Here is a 13,880-nt window from a genome sequence, read left to right as displayed (position 1 = left end):
CTAGAGCGAGGCTTTGATCCGCCACAGCAAAAGGTTAAGCCGACATGCACGGATCCACCAGTAATTTACCCGATTATCGACCTTGTTGAAAGTTCAAACGTAATGGTGTGAACGCACTTGAGGAGCCAGAGGACTTACTGGAAGAAAAATGGCATGCGGACCGCAACCTGAAATGGGGGTGTGCGCAGGAGCAGTTTCAGAAATAACGCGCCTTTCTTCGGGAATCGGCACAATTAGTTTGTGGGGATGATACAACGCCTGCTGAACAGCTGAGTGGGTGAGAGGTTGCCAGCGATAGCGATCAAGTGACATGCTTGCACGATGCGAGAGAAACATATCAAGACCCAAATGACTCGCATGGCCCAACATGAGGCATGAGTCTCTTGACGTTAAATCCTCCTGTTTCCTGATCAAGGTATAGACTCTAATGCACTCCGATACCTCGTTCCACTTAGCCTCCCGTGCATCTCGGTCAGGACCCCCCGGTGTCTCGAACTTGACACTGGTCTTTCTCAAGCACGGTAAGATCACTGAAAGTGCGATCGCGACCGGCGGTGGTAGTTCGATCGAAGAGCATCCGACACAAAAGCTGGTGATATGTGTGTTGTAAACCCCACCTCCCGGCTTCTCAGCCGTAGGCGGATCTACATTCGTGGCGTCAAATATCAAGCCAAGCGTCGTAAGATTGGGGTAAGATGATAGTAAAGTCACAAGGCCCCGAAAAGTGATCCTGGGTCGTGTCTGCCAGAAATATGCGGTTCCAAGATCAAGCCACTGGAGGAGTGACCAGGATTTGACAACGGACCCAAGCGCATCATCGTCAATCCATGACATACAAAACGATGTGAGACACTTCTTTGAGACCGGAGAAGCGCATGAGGGGAGTGAGTGTACGGAGGGTGAATGCGTAGTCGACATGATCGTCACTCTTGGTTCCACGCAGCAGGATATGCTGCAGACCATCCCAAAGTAGATGATTGTCTAACTTGCGCAGGGCGCGTTAGACGGCAAGCACAGTTTCAGGATTGCGGTACGCGAGTTCCACCAATCTGAATCGAACATCCCATCCTTCTACCATATGGCCAATCAAGGTCAAGGTGGACGAGTAAATGAATAGGTTTTCAGGGAAGGGTTATGAATTTGGAGCTTGCCGCAGGCGAAAGGCGTCATAACCATGATAAACAGGTCAACGTGACAAGATAGAAAGGACAGAGCATTTTCGCTGAGCAAGGTAAGCCATACCCTCCGGAGATGTGGGAGTCCAGAAAGAATAAGTTCGCCAACTTGAGGAGATATCACATATAGTTCAACGGCTTCTGGTCGTGGTGATCACCTGTTGAGACCTAATAACACAGAGGACACGATGTTCGTCCAAAAATCTTGTTTGGTTGATGCCAAACGGAGACAGATGAGGTCAGGACCCAGGAGGTAACGCATGCATGAATGGAGGTCACGAGGACAACTGCCACAGCAGAGCACTCGAAGATTTGGCACTAACAATGACTGTGAAGAAAAGCCTATTACGACACAGACGAACTCCGCATCTATGCGTCCGAAAAGATCTGAATTCCTGTGTCCCAGAACTCGCACCTGAGATGCGTATCGTTCAAAGACCAACCAATCTGCCGTGGTTAGAGGCCTCTGTATGAGCTGACAGTGATATAATGAAAGCAGTTAGCACAATGGGTTGTCATCGCACTCCAGACAGCGGGTAGAACCTGGACGTACAATCTTCTGATCACTAACCATGGCCCATATATCTCGTAGAAGACAAGTGAAAAGCGGCTCCAGATTATCCAGTTCGGATCATAGCACGTCCAAAGCTATCTCTTTGAAGGAACGGCAGACACGAGAGAGAGCCGCTAGAGAATGTCGCGCGACTCCTTGATTAGCTTGAGAGGAGCGATCCCAATAATGTAAATGCCTGTCAATGCTGGAGACATAAACAAAGAAGATTTATGTTAGGATCTCTGGAATGAGCAAGCAGGCGTGCATGGAGTGAACAACTGATAATCTGGCTGATTCAGACCCTGGAAGTTGGAATAAATAAATACGGCTGCTAGTCTATTCTTATCCCTTAAAACTTAACCCTTGAATTATGCTCAAACTCATGCAGCATGAAAGAAGGATCCTTTGCATCACACAACCGTTGGAATAAAGTTTGATTATTAAAATAAACAACTTGAACATGTGTAAACGAATCAAACCGAGTTGTTGCCTCCATACATACAAAATGTGGACATCCTAATCCAGTCGCATCAAACGAAAGTACGAAAATGTGGAAAGGCTGCCTATTGAGAAAATCTTCCGCTATCAGAAACCGGCATGCCCTCACCGCGGGCAATGAACACAAGATCCCACATGTCTCCATAGGAAATCCACTGTACTGCTCCTCTCGGCGCAAATCCTGTTATACTTAGCAATATCGCTCCGTGAATGAGGAACGCGACTGTACTCCGGGTTGCTCCCATTATTCGCAATGTTGCAAAGCTGCCGAGCATTGCATATGTCAGTCTGGTAAGATCCTGTCCGCCTGTCCCATCCGCAGCTATTGCAACGTTCCAGGCAATTTCTTGTGAGACACATAATGAGATTTGTGAGACAAAGAGGGATGGACGATGTAGTGGTTGGCTTAGACTGATGCTTTGTGAGGTAAGGGAATTGCTCACCATCGCGCTAGATTTTTATACCTTCGTGGCTCTTGGTGGCGGCCTAGGACGACACCCACAGGTTTCATTGGACAAGGTCCGCTAAATGGTGACTCATCGGGAGAGGTACTGAGAGGTGACAACGCGTACCATTCGGCGGGTGGTCCAATGGATTCCTGGCGAGTCGAATGATAGCCGGGAAAACAGCATGAATGACGTGGATTGCGGCACGGAACGCGACACCATTGCTATCCTTGGGTGGCGGCCAAGGACACCAAACACGATGAAACGATTGTTGAAAACTGACTGCGCTTACCTGAGTGTTATGAGATTTGAAGCTGATATATGCCTCGAGGTCTCACATATAACGCATCTGCGACCTTGAAACATAGAAAAGCGGTAGTGATCATTTCGGTAGTGCTGACATGGGAAAGGTCGTTATTGGTACGTGTATCGTGAATGATCTCGCACATGTACCATCTAGGTGTCGACGACAGCTTGCCGGCACTAGGACGACAATGGAAAAAAAAAAGCCAATGGAAGGTGAATAGCTCGCGTAAGCGGTGCTAGTGTTTTTGTGGCGGCGAGAGGCGACATCAATAGACATTTCCCCCTTCCGAGGGTGTTCGAAAACAGATATGAATGTCGTGCCACTAAGGCGGTACCTGCCAATGATCACAATATTGTCGGGACGACTAAAAGGCAAAGGTGGCGCAACACACCTACTAGCCAAGCATATGAAAAAATACTATCCCAGAAATACGAGGGTAGACCAAGCTGGGTATGGAAAGAGTAAAAAAAGGCAGGATGAAGCTAGGACTGAGAGCGCAAAGACTCAAAGCAGCTTTTTACAATGGGAGCGCACCATCATGAATACCTCACTGGGTGACCAACACATTTTCAAGTATCACAGCGGCACCACTTTAGCCATGCACATCTTAGGTAGTCGCGTCGGTCACTGACGGTAGTCGGCTCGTCACTGGTCCACCCATGGTTGAGAGAAAAACAAGTGCAGGAGAACCGATTTACCGTACTGTCAACGTCCAAGCGGAACGGTTCTGATCCCACCGGTGACTGGAGCATACTGATACGCTCAATTTGATCATAGCCGGGCTATAATAATGACGATGAGGGTAAGGTACAACGCAAATGAGGAGACGAACACAAGACAAGAGGGAAATCGAGAACCGAATGGAGAGGAAGCTCGGGAAGACTCAACTAAATAAAGACCTATAATTTCACCCCCGAGGTAACCCAAATGTTAGGCCAATACGCGTCATCAGAATTTGTCCAGATAATGCACTTGCAGAAATTCCGATGAAGTGTATTTGGCGGTCTAAAGCTTATGATATCGAAACACCTCGATGCATCCTGACTCTCGAGGTAAGAAGAAATAACGAATGAAGATTATATAAAAAGACGGCAAAGTACGTTCTGAATTTCAACGCCGCGTCACGTGTTATTTTGTAGGTGATCTGTGCAAGTATCACTTTCAAAATCAATGGCTGGGTTTACAACGATAATGATGAGTGCTAAGTACAACACAAATGAGGGGAAATACAGAGCGACAGAACAAGACGAGCAGTACAACGAAATAGAGAACAAGATAGAGAAAAAACAAAAGAAGGGAAGAGATAGATAAGTAGATAGATCTTGCACCCCGTGTATATCGATGCATCCTGGGGTAGATACAACCCTTTCCCGGCACCACATACACAACCCCATCATCCACCCCGTTCTAATAATCCAACTTACTCACCCTCACGAACACGACCATTCAGCTCCGCTGTGCCGCACTCACCCGTCCCCAGCTCCCTTCACTACTTCTCGAGAGGTAGCATCGGGTTGATAGTTCACATTTCGTATGGGGGTAGCGAGCGCTCGGGTTGAGTCACTTGTATATGTTCAAGTTGTAAATATAATTAAGGCTCTTGTTACAATGGCCGTATGATGCAAGAAAATCTTTCCGACCAGACATGCACATATGCATGGACGTCGTATGAAGGGTTCCAACCCTACTAACCTAACCTATGTTAGGATCTCTGGAATGAGCAAGCAGGCGTGCATGGAGTGAGCAACTGATAATCTAGTTGATTCAGACCCTGGAGGTTGGAACAAACAAATACGGCTGCTAGTCTGTCCTTATCCCTTAAAACTTAACCCTTGAATTATGCCCAAACTCATGCAGTATGAAAGAAGGATCCTTTGCATCACACAACCATTGGAATAAAACTTGATTATTAAAATGAACAACTTGAACATGTGTAAATGAATAAAACCGAGTTGTTGCCTCCATACATACGAAATGCGGACATCCTAATTAAGTCGCATCAAACGAAAGTACGAAAGTGTGGAACACCGCGGGCAATGAGCACAAGATTCCACATGGCTCCATAGGAAATCTACTGTACTGCTCCTCTCGCGGCAATCCCTGTTGTACCTAGCAATATCGCTCTGTGAATGAGGAACGCGGCTGTACTCCGGGTTGCTCCTATCATTCGCGATGTTGCAGAGCTGCCGGGCGTTGCATATATCGGTCTGGTGAAATCCCATGGGCCTGTCCCACCCGCACCTATCGCAATGTTCGAGACACTTTCTTGTGAGGCACATAGTGAGGTTTGCGAGATGGAGCGGGATGTACGATGTGCTGGTTGGTTTAGGGTGATGCTTTGTGGGGTGAGGGAATTGCTCACCATTGCGCTGGATTTTTATACCTTCGTGACTCTGGCTCTTGGTGGCGGCCTAGGACGACACCCATAGGTTTCATTAGACAAGGCCCGCTAAATGGTGACTCATCGGGAGAGGTACTGAGAGGTGACGACACGTACCATTCGGCGGGTGGTCCAATGGATTCGTGGCGAGTCGAATGAAAGCCGGGAAAACAGCATGAATGACGTGGATTGCGGCATTGAACGCGACACTATTGCTATCCTTGGGTGGCGACCAAGGACACCAAACACGATGAAACGATTGTTGAAAACTGACTGCGCTTACCTGAGTGTTATGAGATTTGAAGCTGATATATGCCTCGAGGTCTCACATATAACGCATCTGCGACCTTGAGACATAGAAAAGCGGTAGTGGCCATTTCGGTAGAGCTGACGTAGGAAAGGTTGTTATTAGTATGTGTTCGTTGAATGATCTCGCACACGCACCATCTAGGTGTCGACGACAGCTTGCCGGCCTTAGGACGACAATGGAAAAAAAGCCAATGGAAGGTGAATAGCTCGCGTAAGCGGTGCTAGTGTTTTTGTGGCGGCGAGAGGCGACATAAATAGACATTTTCCCCTTCCGAGGGTTTTCGAAAACAGATATGAATATCGTGCCACTAAGGCGGTACCTGCCAATGATCACAATATTGTCGGGACGGCTGAAAGGCAAAGGTGGCGCAACACACCTACTGGCCAAGCATATGAAAAAATACTATCAAGGGGACGGCAGTTCGAACTGTTGACAAAGCAAGATACGCGCATGCCTCTGGATGTGACCAGCTAGTAATGCGTTCCGCATCCAAAGCCGAATTTTTGTCCACTACAGCAAAAGATCAAACCGACATGCGCGGAACCAGTAGCGATTTACAAGACTATCGACCTTATTGAAACGTTAGTAATGGCGTGAATGCCTCGAGGAACCAGAGAACTCACCAATGAAAATTACATGCGAACGGTAGCCTGCAAAGGGAGTGCAAGAGCCGTTCCGCGAATGGGGAGGATTCAGGTCCACGCCACCAACGAAACAACACCTTCCTTCGGGAATCGGCACAGCCATGTTGATCCGTGCCTATCGATATCCTTTAAGCTGCTTCCGCGCTTAATGTCTACCGAAGATCAAAGTGCATGGAGAGGCGCCAGAAATTTTAAAGACACTCGATCAGTCGACGAGAGTTCCACAGAGAACAACCGTCAACGGCAGTGTTACGTCTCAAGTTCTATCTGATCCAAACCCATCACAAAGATACGGTATATGAAAGAACCACAAATTACCTCTTGAAGTCGCAACCCGGGCCCCGTGGTTTGACAATTATTTCGAACAGCAAGGTGATTGAGAAGAGGGTGGACAGCAGTGGGAGTTCGAGAGTCACTTGACAAAAGCATTGCAGCAGCGAGGTTAAATCCGGAAGGAGCCGGCCGGGCTTCGGGTGAATAAGAACTTGATTGGGCAAGCGGAACGGGCGCTTTTCTAGGCTTGCTTACTGCGATCGACCACAGCTTGACCACAGCGAGCAACGACTCGTCCTACCTCCTCCTGCTCATCCTCATCGCCATTGACGACGTCAACGAACCTCCTCAACAACACCAAAATCATCCAGCACATCCAACTGACTAGAATTAGTTACTGACCCCTAGCACTCTGAATCAACCTCCCACAGACTAGTAGTCAGTTACTGATCGAATCGATCACGATGCCAGCGCCAGTAGCGGTGTACGTCGTTGCGGCTATCGCAAGTGTCGCTGCTGTTCTTGCTTTTAAAGAGGTGACTTTCTTTTTTATGCCTATCCAAAACATTCCTTTCCGTCCTCACCCGCTTCGAAAATACCCCTCTAATCTACTCTCCAGTTCGTCTTCGAACCCCACATCGCCCCTGCTATTGAGCGTTGGGTGGATGAACGTCGTGCTCGGGCAAACGAACGTGCTCGACGCAGAGGTCCTGTTCCTGTGCCAGCCACCAGAAGGTCTGGAGATGGAGAACCAGGCCCCAGCGGTGTTGCTCCGAGGAAAAGGACCTCTGTGACACAAGGAGATTCCATCGAACTAGACGGCCTCAACCTTGATGAATGGCGGAACGACGTTCATCGCACTGCTACAAGCACGGGCCTGAGGCGGAGAGGTAGAGTAATCCCAGACACAGATGAAGGGAGTATATCTACCACCATAGACGAGGTGTGTCTTCCACTTTCCATCGTTCTGTACCCTTCCGAATGCTGATCCAATATGAATAGTCCTTCACATCCCTCACGCACACTCCGCTCGCTCCCACTCATGTCATCTCCAACGTTTCCTCCCCTTTCACAGGAACCCGCTCTGTGTCCACTCACACGCCTACCCGCACCCACTCTCGTGCCTCCTCAGGCACCACTAGCGATGGCGAGCTCGAGGGTAACACTACTATAATTTTTGCCCCACCTTCCCCATCGTCCTTCGCACACCCCAGTCCGCCATTCGGTCCCATCTTCCCTGATACCCCCCGCACGAGCGCCGCTTACTCCGATCGTCCATTCTCCCCGGTTGTGCGCACGCCCGTGCGCTCCCGCGCACCGTCGAGCAGGTCTTCTCAGCGACACTCGAGCTCGGGTTCGCGTATCAGCGTGGATGTGCAGGGCAGGCGTGTGGACGTTGATGTCGAGGGCCAACATGTCAACATAAATATCAACAGTGATGTCACCGCAAGTATGCACCAGGATATGAGCTCAAACATCAGTGTTGTAGAATCACTCTCAGAACGCTATCCCGCCGCGCTCACTCCGCCAGTGCTTCTCTCCCCACCTTCCTCACAAACCGCCCTCTCCTCCCCTAGCTCCGACGTCATGAGCCTTGGGAGCAGTGGCAGCCGCTCTGGCTCACCATTTGACCTAGTGTCCCCACCCGTGCACATCGGTGAGGTACGCCTCTCCCCGCCTGAGCAGCGTGCGTCCCTCGCGGCTGCTGCGACCTCGTTGTCACCCTCGATAACAAGCGAGGATGAGTTTTTGTCATTTGGCGAGGCATCAGACGCAGATGGGGAGATGTCAGCATCGCGTCGCGGAAATGCGCGTTTGCATAATCCGTTTTCTGATTTTGATGAGGGGAGTGATTTTGACAGTGAGGATAGTAGTAATGAGGGGAGTAGTGAGGGGAGCTGGGGACGGGTGAGTGCGGCACAGCGGAGCTGAATGGTCGTGTTAGTGAGGGTGAGTAAATTGGATTATTAGAACGGGGTGGATGACGGGGTTGTGTATGTGGTGCCGGGAAAGGGTTATATCTACCCCAGGATGCATCGATATACACGGGGTGCAAGATCTATCTACTTATCTGTCTCTTCCCTTCTTTTGCTTCTTCTCTATCTTGTTCTCTATTTCATTCTTGTGTTGTACTGCTCGTCTTGTTCTGTCGCTCTATATTTCCCCTCATTTGTTTTGTACTTAGCACTCATCATTATCGTTGTAAACCCAGCCCTGGATTTTGAAAATGATACTTGCACAGATCACCTACAAAATAACACGTGACGCCGGCGTTGAAATTCGGAACGTAGTTTGCCGTCTTTTTATATAAGTATCTTCATTCGTTATTTCTTACCTCGAGAGTCGGGATGTAGATATCGAGGGTTTCGATATCATATGCTTTAGACCGTCGAATACACTTCATCGGAATTTCTGCAAGTGCATACTAGACAAATTCTGATGACGCGTATTTGCCTAACATTTGGGTCACCTCGGGGGTGAAATTATAGGTCTTTATTTAGTTGAGTCTTCCTCTCTATTCGGTTCTCGATTTCCCTCTTGTCTTGTGTTCGTCTCCTCATTTGTGTTGTACCTTACCCTCATCATCATTATTATAGCCCGGCTATGAATCAAATTGAGCGTATCAGTATGCTCCAGTCACCGGTGGGATCAGAACTGTTCCGCTTGGACGTTGACAGTACGGTAAATCGGTTCTCCTGCACTTGTTTTTCTCTCAACCATGGGTGGACCAGTGACGAGCCGACTACCGTCATTGACCGACGCGACTACACAAGGTGTGCATGGCTAAAGTGGTGCCGCTGTGATACTTGAAAATGTGTTGGTCATTCAGTGAGGTATTCATGATGGTGCGTCCCCATTGTGAAAAGCTACTTTGAGTCTTTGCGCTCCCAGTCCTAGCTTCATCCTGCCTTTTTTTATTCTTTCCATACCCAGCTTGGTCCGCCCTCGTATTTCTGGGATGGCGTCAGCTTTCTCGTATATCAACTACTGCTGGCCGCAGGTGTTGAGAGTCGAGAGTCGGGAGTCGAAAGAAACATCAGAATAGGTCTTAAGTATAAAGGTTCTTTGTCGGTCCGCGCCACGCTGTGCGTTTCATTTCTCCCCTTGCGTGGGGAGTTCTCCAGCCGAACATTTCCCACTCTGCAGTTCTGTACATGTGTAATGAACGCACTACAGAGCACATGCGTCCGACACCATTGGGTTCTAAATGGGGTACGACACTCAATTTACAATCTTACCAAAACGCTGAGTGATGCCTCACAGGCCCCTATTTCTCGTCGAGGTCGATTCTCCTTTCGCTTCGCCCGTAATGGCTGAAAAGTCCACACCTCCTTCATACGACTCAATATCTACATCTGCATTATCAGCGGATTTCATACAACCATCTGTACTTTCCTTTTTCAAGTAGATATGTGGCAAATCCGTTGGTGCTACATCTGCGTCAGTCCTATCTGAGATCTCTCATCCGTGATCTTGTCTCCGCTCCCGACATCACTCCTTCCATCGTTGAAATTGTCAATGCCTGCGCTGTTGCTCTCCCGGCTGTAAAGTTCTCCGACCTCCTGCAAACATCCGATATCGAGGGTCACACAGCGTTGTATTGGGCAATTGTGAATGACCAACGAGAAGTCTTTTCGGCATTTGCTGAATTCATTTCCGAATTTTCGTCTGGTTGCTCTTCTGACTTACGATGCGATATGATCAACGAGAAGTATTGACGTCTCGCTTTGTTGAATTGCTGCCAGTGGGTGACTTATAACTTTGTAGCGAATAGTAAATTGACCGTTGGTACAGTTTCTGGCGCAGAACCGCAGAATAAGCTCCACGCGTAGAACTGTTGCGTCTCGCGTGCATGGCCACTAGCAACCAAGCGTTGTTTGCACAGCTGAATTTGGGAAATATTGATGGTAAGTAAATTGTGACAGGCTTACCGGAGAATTCATTCATTTATTTAATTTGCACTCATCAGCTGAGGAGCCTTTGAGACAATCTTACGCCAGATGACATTCAGGTGCATGAAGGGGATACTAGTACATTGGGCAAGAACCCTTTCGTCGCTTCTTTGTACATCAGGATGTTCCAGAAAAGCCTGCGCATTACACGGACATTAAACTTGAATTTGTCGCGTTGGGTGTGTAGACCACGAATCCCTGTTTTTATTATTACTATGATGATGCCAATTTCCGCAGGACGTATATGATGGTTGAGCTTTTATATAGGGTGCGAGTGGCAGTGGCGCGTCGAGTTTGGTCTTTCGCCACCTAGCCTTTCAGCGCGTCCAGAAGAGGTCGTACTTCTAATCGAGTCCCACGGAGGGAAACCTGAAACCTGGCTGTGAAACCCCGCCTCCAAGCCTGCGACAGACGCATGTTTTGGACGTGACAATTGCAATTGCACCTAATGGGTTGGTTGGTTCAACTCCGACTCATACTTAAGTCAAGCCTTACTGATGGTTTTATGCTCCCTATGTGACTATTCATTACTCCCCTGTTGGCTACACAGAGACGGAAAAAAATACGAGGACAATGTTATCGGTGATGTGATCTTCGCCAAAGCATGGTGGCTCGGCAATTGGGTGATGCCCGAGTAAGTCTTCTCCCTTAGCTCGAGGAGTCGTGTTGTTTGGATTTTACCAGCCAACATATTGTGAATCTTTTCCTCTAACGACCTCAACTGACTGTTGTTGTAGAAATCCCATATATGTAGACTGGGGCACCCTACATGAAAAGCTGGAGATGACATTCAAAAAAAGTTAGCTCGTTACAAATGTCATATCTATCTGACAGCAGTGTGAATGGGAAGAGGGTGATGATCTGGATACTTATGATGCACTCTGTGCTGTGGGGTGATTTTTTTGATAGAAGTATAACTTCGGCAGTGCGTGACTATACAAAGACAGTTCACTCAGTTGCACACTCGAGAGAGACAACACCTGATCATTACCTATACAAAGACAGTTCACTAAGGTAATCAGCGTAAGTATGAATAGACAGAACAACAATGAAAAGGGTAACTAACCTCAGTCGCGCACTCGAGAGAGACAATGCCTGAGGTACGAGTCATGTACAGTACGAAGTTATATATGACTGTGTGTAGATAGGATAAAGTATTCAAGCGTTGTGCGCATGGTATAAGCTAAATGGTTGTTAGACAGTTGGCATTTTGACGTGCAGACACTATGGCGAAGAATATAGTTAAGTGGACTATAAAGATCACAAATAAAACATATCAAAGTGAAACATATCATGGTGTGACAGCAGAACAGTGTTTCGGGCCAAACGACTTGCCAGTTCCAACATTTTTGCTCTAATAAACCACCTCCCTCCACGCAGTAATTCACGTCAATAGGCCTTTCTTTAGTCGAGTCTTGGATCTGAATTCGGTTCTTGATTTCGCTCTTGTCTTGATTTCATCTTGCTCTGTGGTTTTCATTTGCGCTGTACCTTATCCTCGTCGTCATCCGGTCATGGACTTACGAACAAATCGAACATAGTATGCTACCTTGAAAAAGAAGGAACAACTGTACATCTTCTGTCTGGCTTGTGGAGACTACTTTGCTCCAGCCACCGGTTGGTCTTGAGTTGATCAAGACCGTTCAACTTGGACATTCAAGATAGTACAATTCTCCTGTCACCTTTTTCTTCATCTCAACCATCCTTGGTCCCCCCTCCTCACCCCCAACCACACCTAATCCGCATTCTGTGGGGTGGGGACATTTAACCTCCCTTAGTCCCCACATGTCTATTGAGATGGCTGTGACGAACCTGGCGGAAGGTGAGTTTGAAATTATGAGGCACAAGCACAAGCGCTTGGTCTAATTTACTTATATACTTGTCTCCTTCTGACATTCTTATCAGCAGCCTCTTATCTTCTTGCTTGACGGGCTCTTCCCCTGCTGCACGAGCCTCCATGAATCACAAAGAACAAGTCATATCCAACATTACGATTGAACGACCACAGAAGGCATTGGATCATGCTATAAATTTACACTCAATGTCAACTAGAAAGCTCAACAACTGCGGCTGGGCAGGTTCATCATCTTCACTCCATCCCAGTTACTTAGTGTAACATTCAGACTCTTCGTCTAGAGGATGTCATTGCCCTGACCATTCAAGATGCTGGATTGGCACACAATTTCTACAACCAGAATGCTGCAGCCTTAGACTTGGCATCTGACGACGTGGCGGTCATCAACATCTCAAAGAAGAATGCGACCAACTTTCTTGGAGAGGCAAAGAAGTTGATGGATGCCCTGGATGTTCTGCAGCAGGTCCACCCATTTGTTGGTGGTGTGTATCTCACTTGTCGATGTTTCCACCTCAGCCAACAGATAACTTGCAGTGGCTATACTCGCTTTCAAGGCTGTCGTCAATCTTGAGCTAATGTGAAGGGAAAATGATCATAGAGTTGGATTGATGATCGCTCAGGCATCTGATATGATGACCATGCTTCTCCAGTTCGTGGTTTATGCCAATCTCGAATGACTTTTGTTGATTCAATTCATTGGTAGACTTAAGGACACTGGAGACCCAGCCATCGTGGGACCTCATGGTGAAATTCGGGGGCGACTGCAACGTGTCACAGACAGCATCAAGATAGATATTGAGGATTGCGGAAATGCCATTGACAAATACTACAAGTCAAAATTCATTGGTTTGCTTCCCTCAGAATGCTAGATGTTTCATATTGAGAACCTCCCTCCCAGTGAAATTCTTCAGATCATCTCACTGGGTGTTATGACCCACGTCCCTTAACCTAACTAGTAGGTGTCTGGAGTTGGAATCACACCACAGGACTCAGTCTGAAGAGGATAAGCGAGGATGATATTGAGAGGGAACGTCTAGGCCCTACAATGATGTAGAAACGAGGAGGTTAAGTCTAAGGAGTACTACTGACTACTACCTAGACTATATACTATACTTGAGTCGGAGATATCTGAGTATGAAAGGTTGTGATATAACTATATACGGTCATAACATTGCACCTGGGTATAGGGCGTCTTATCAACCAATCAACTACAAGGAGAAAAGGGTAGAGGGTTCATAGGGGCCAAGGGTATCGGTAATTAAGCAGGGTTCTCAGGGACTGCTTCTATTCAGGGTAAGCGGAGATTAAGAAGGGTGTGAGAGAGTTCTGTGACAAGAAGTCTCGAGCGGTAATTAAGGATCTCGATTAGAGATGGGATCTGTGGATCTAGATCTGAGGATCTAGATAGGATCTGGATCTGGAGATGTATCATGTATGATCAGATCTAAGGGTTCTCCAGGGTCTTCGGTAATGAACATGCTTCTCT

The 13,880-nt window shown here is 47.7% G+C and overlaps 4 protein-coding genes across 4 annotated transcripts; 2 read left to right on the top strand and 2 right to left on the bottom strand.

The window, feature by feature from the left end:
• On the bottom strand, positions 1 to 918 carry EDB91DRAFT_1250045 (uncharacterized protein; the record flags this gene model as incomplete). Its single annotated transcript, XM_041323178.1, has 2 exons — positions 1 to 81; positions 139 to 918. 2 exons carry the CDS (start codon positions 916 to 918, stop codon positions 1 to 3), a joined length of 861 nt encoding a protein of 286 aa, XP_041175606.1.
• Positions 919 to 4,869: 3,951 nt separating this feature from the next.
• Positions 4,870 to 5,970, bottom strand: EDB91DRAFT_504946 (uncharacterized protein). Its single transcript, XM_041327505.1, has 5 exons — positions 5,804 to 5,970; positions 5,689 to 5,746; positions 5,480 to 5,642; positions 5,342 to 5,408; positions 4,870 to 5,295 (listed from the first exon to the last, which is right to left on the bottom strand). Exons 2-5 carry the CDS (start codon positions 5,734 to 5,736, stop codon positions 4,965 to 4,967), a joined length of 609 nt encoding a protein of 202 aa, XP_041175605.1. The 5' UTR covers positions 5,737 to 5,746; positions 5,804 to 5,970; the 3' UTR covers positions 4,870 to 4,964.
• A 952-nt stretch (positions 5,971 to 6,922) lies between these two features.
• Positions 6,923 to 7,847, top strand: EDB91DRAFT_504891 (uncharacterized protein). The gene is made up of 2 exons (XM_041327504.1): positions 6,923 to 7,122; positions 7,206 to 7,847. Exons 1-2 carry the CDS (start codon positions 7,051 to 7,053, stop codon positions 7,572 to 7,574), a joined length of 441 nt encoding a protein of 146 aa, XP_041175604.1. The 5' UTR covers positions 6,923 to 7,050; the 3' UTR covers positions 7,575 to 7,847.
• Positions 7,848 to 12,324: 4,477 nt separating this feature from the next.
• EDB91DRAFT_1250043 (uncharacterized protein) lies at positions 12,325 to 13,263 on the top strand (the record flags this gene model as incomplete). The annotated part of the gene is made up of 4 exons (XM_041323177.1): positions 12,325 to 12,361; positions 12,676 to 12,869; positions 13,015 to 13,043; positions 13,098 to 13,263. The coding sequence occupies 4 exons, from the start codon at positions 12,325 to 12,327 to the stop codon at positions 13,261 to 13,263; spliced, it is 426 nt and encodes a 141-aa protein (XP_041175603.1).
• Positions 13,264 to 13,880: the final 617 nt, after the last annotated feature.

This window comes from Suillus paluster (assembly GCF_016628075.1).
Source record: "Suillus paluster strain FC165 chromosome Unknown EDB91scaffold_39, whole genome shotgun sequence".
Taxonomy (NCBI): domain Eukaryota; kingdom Fungi; phylum Basidiomycota; class Agaricomycetes; order Boletales; family Suillaceae; genus Suillus; species Suillus paluster.
Note: the sequence above shows the minus strand (reverse complement) of the source record. Positions and strands in the feature narration are given on the sequence as shown.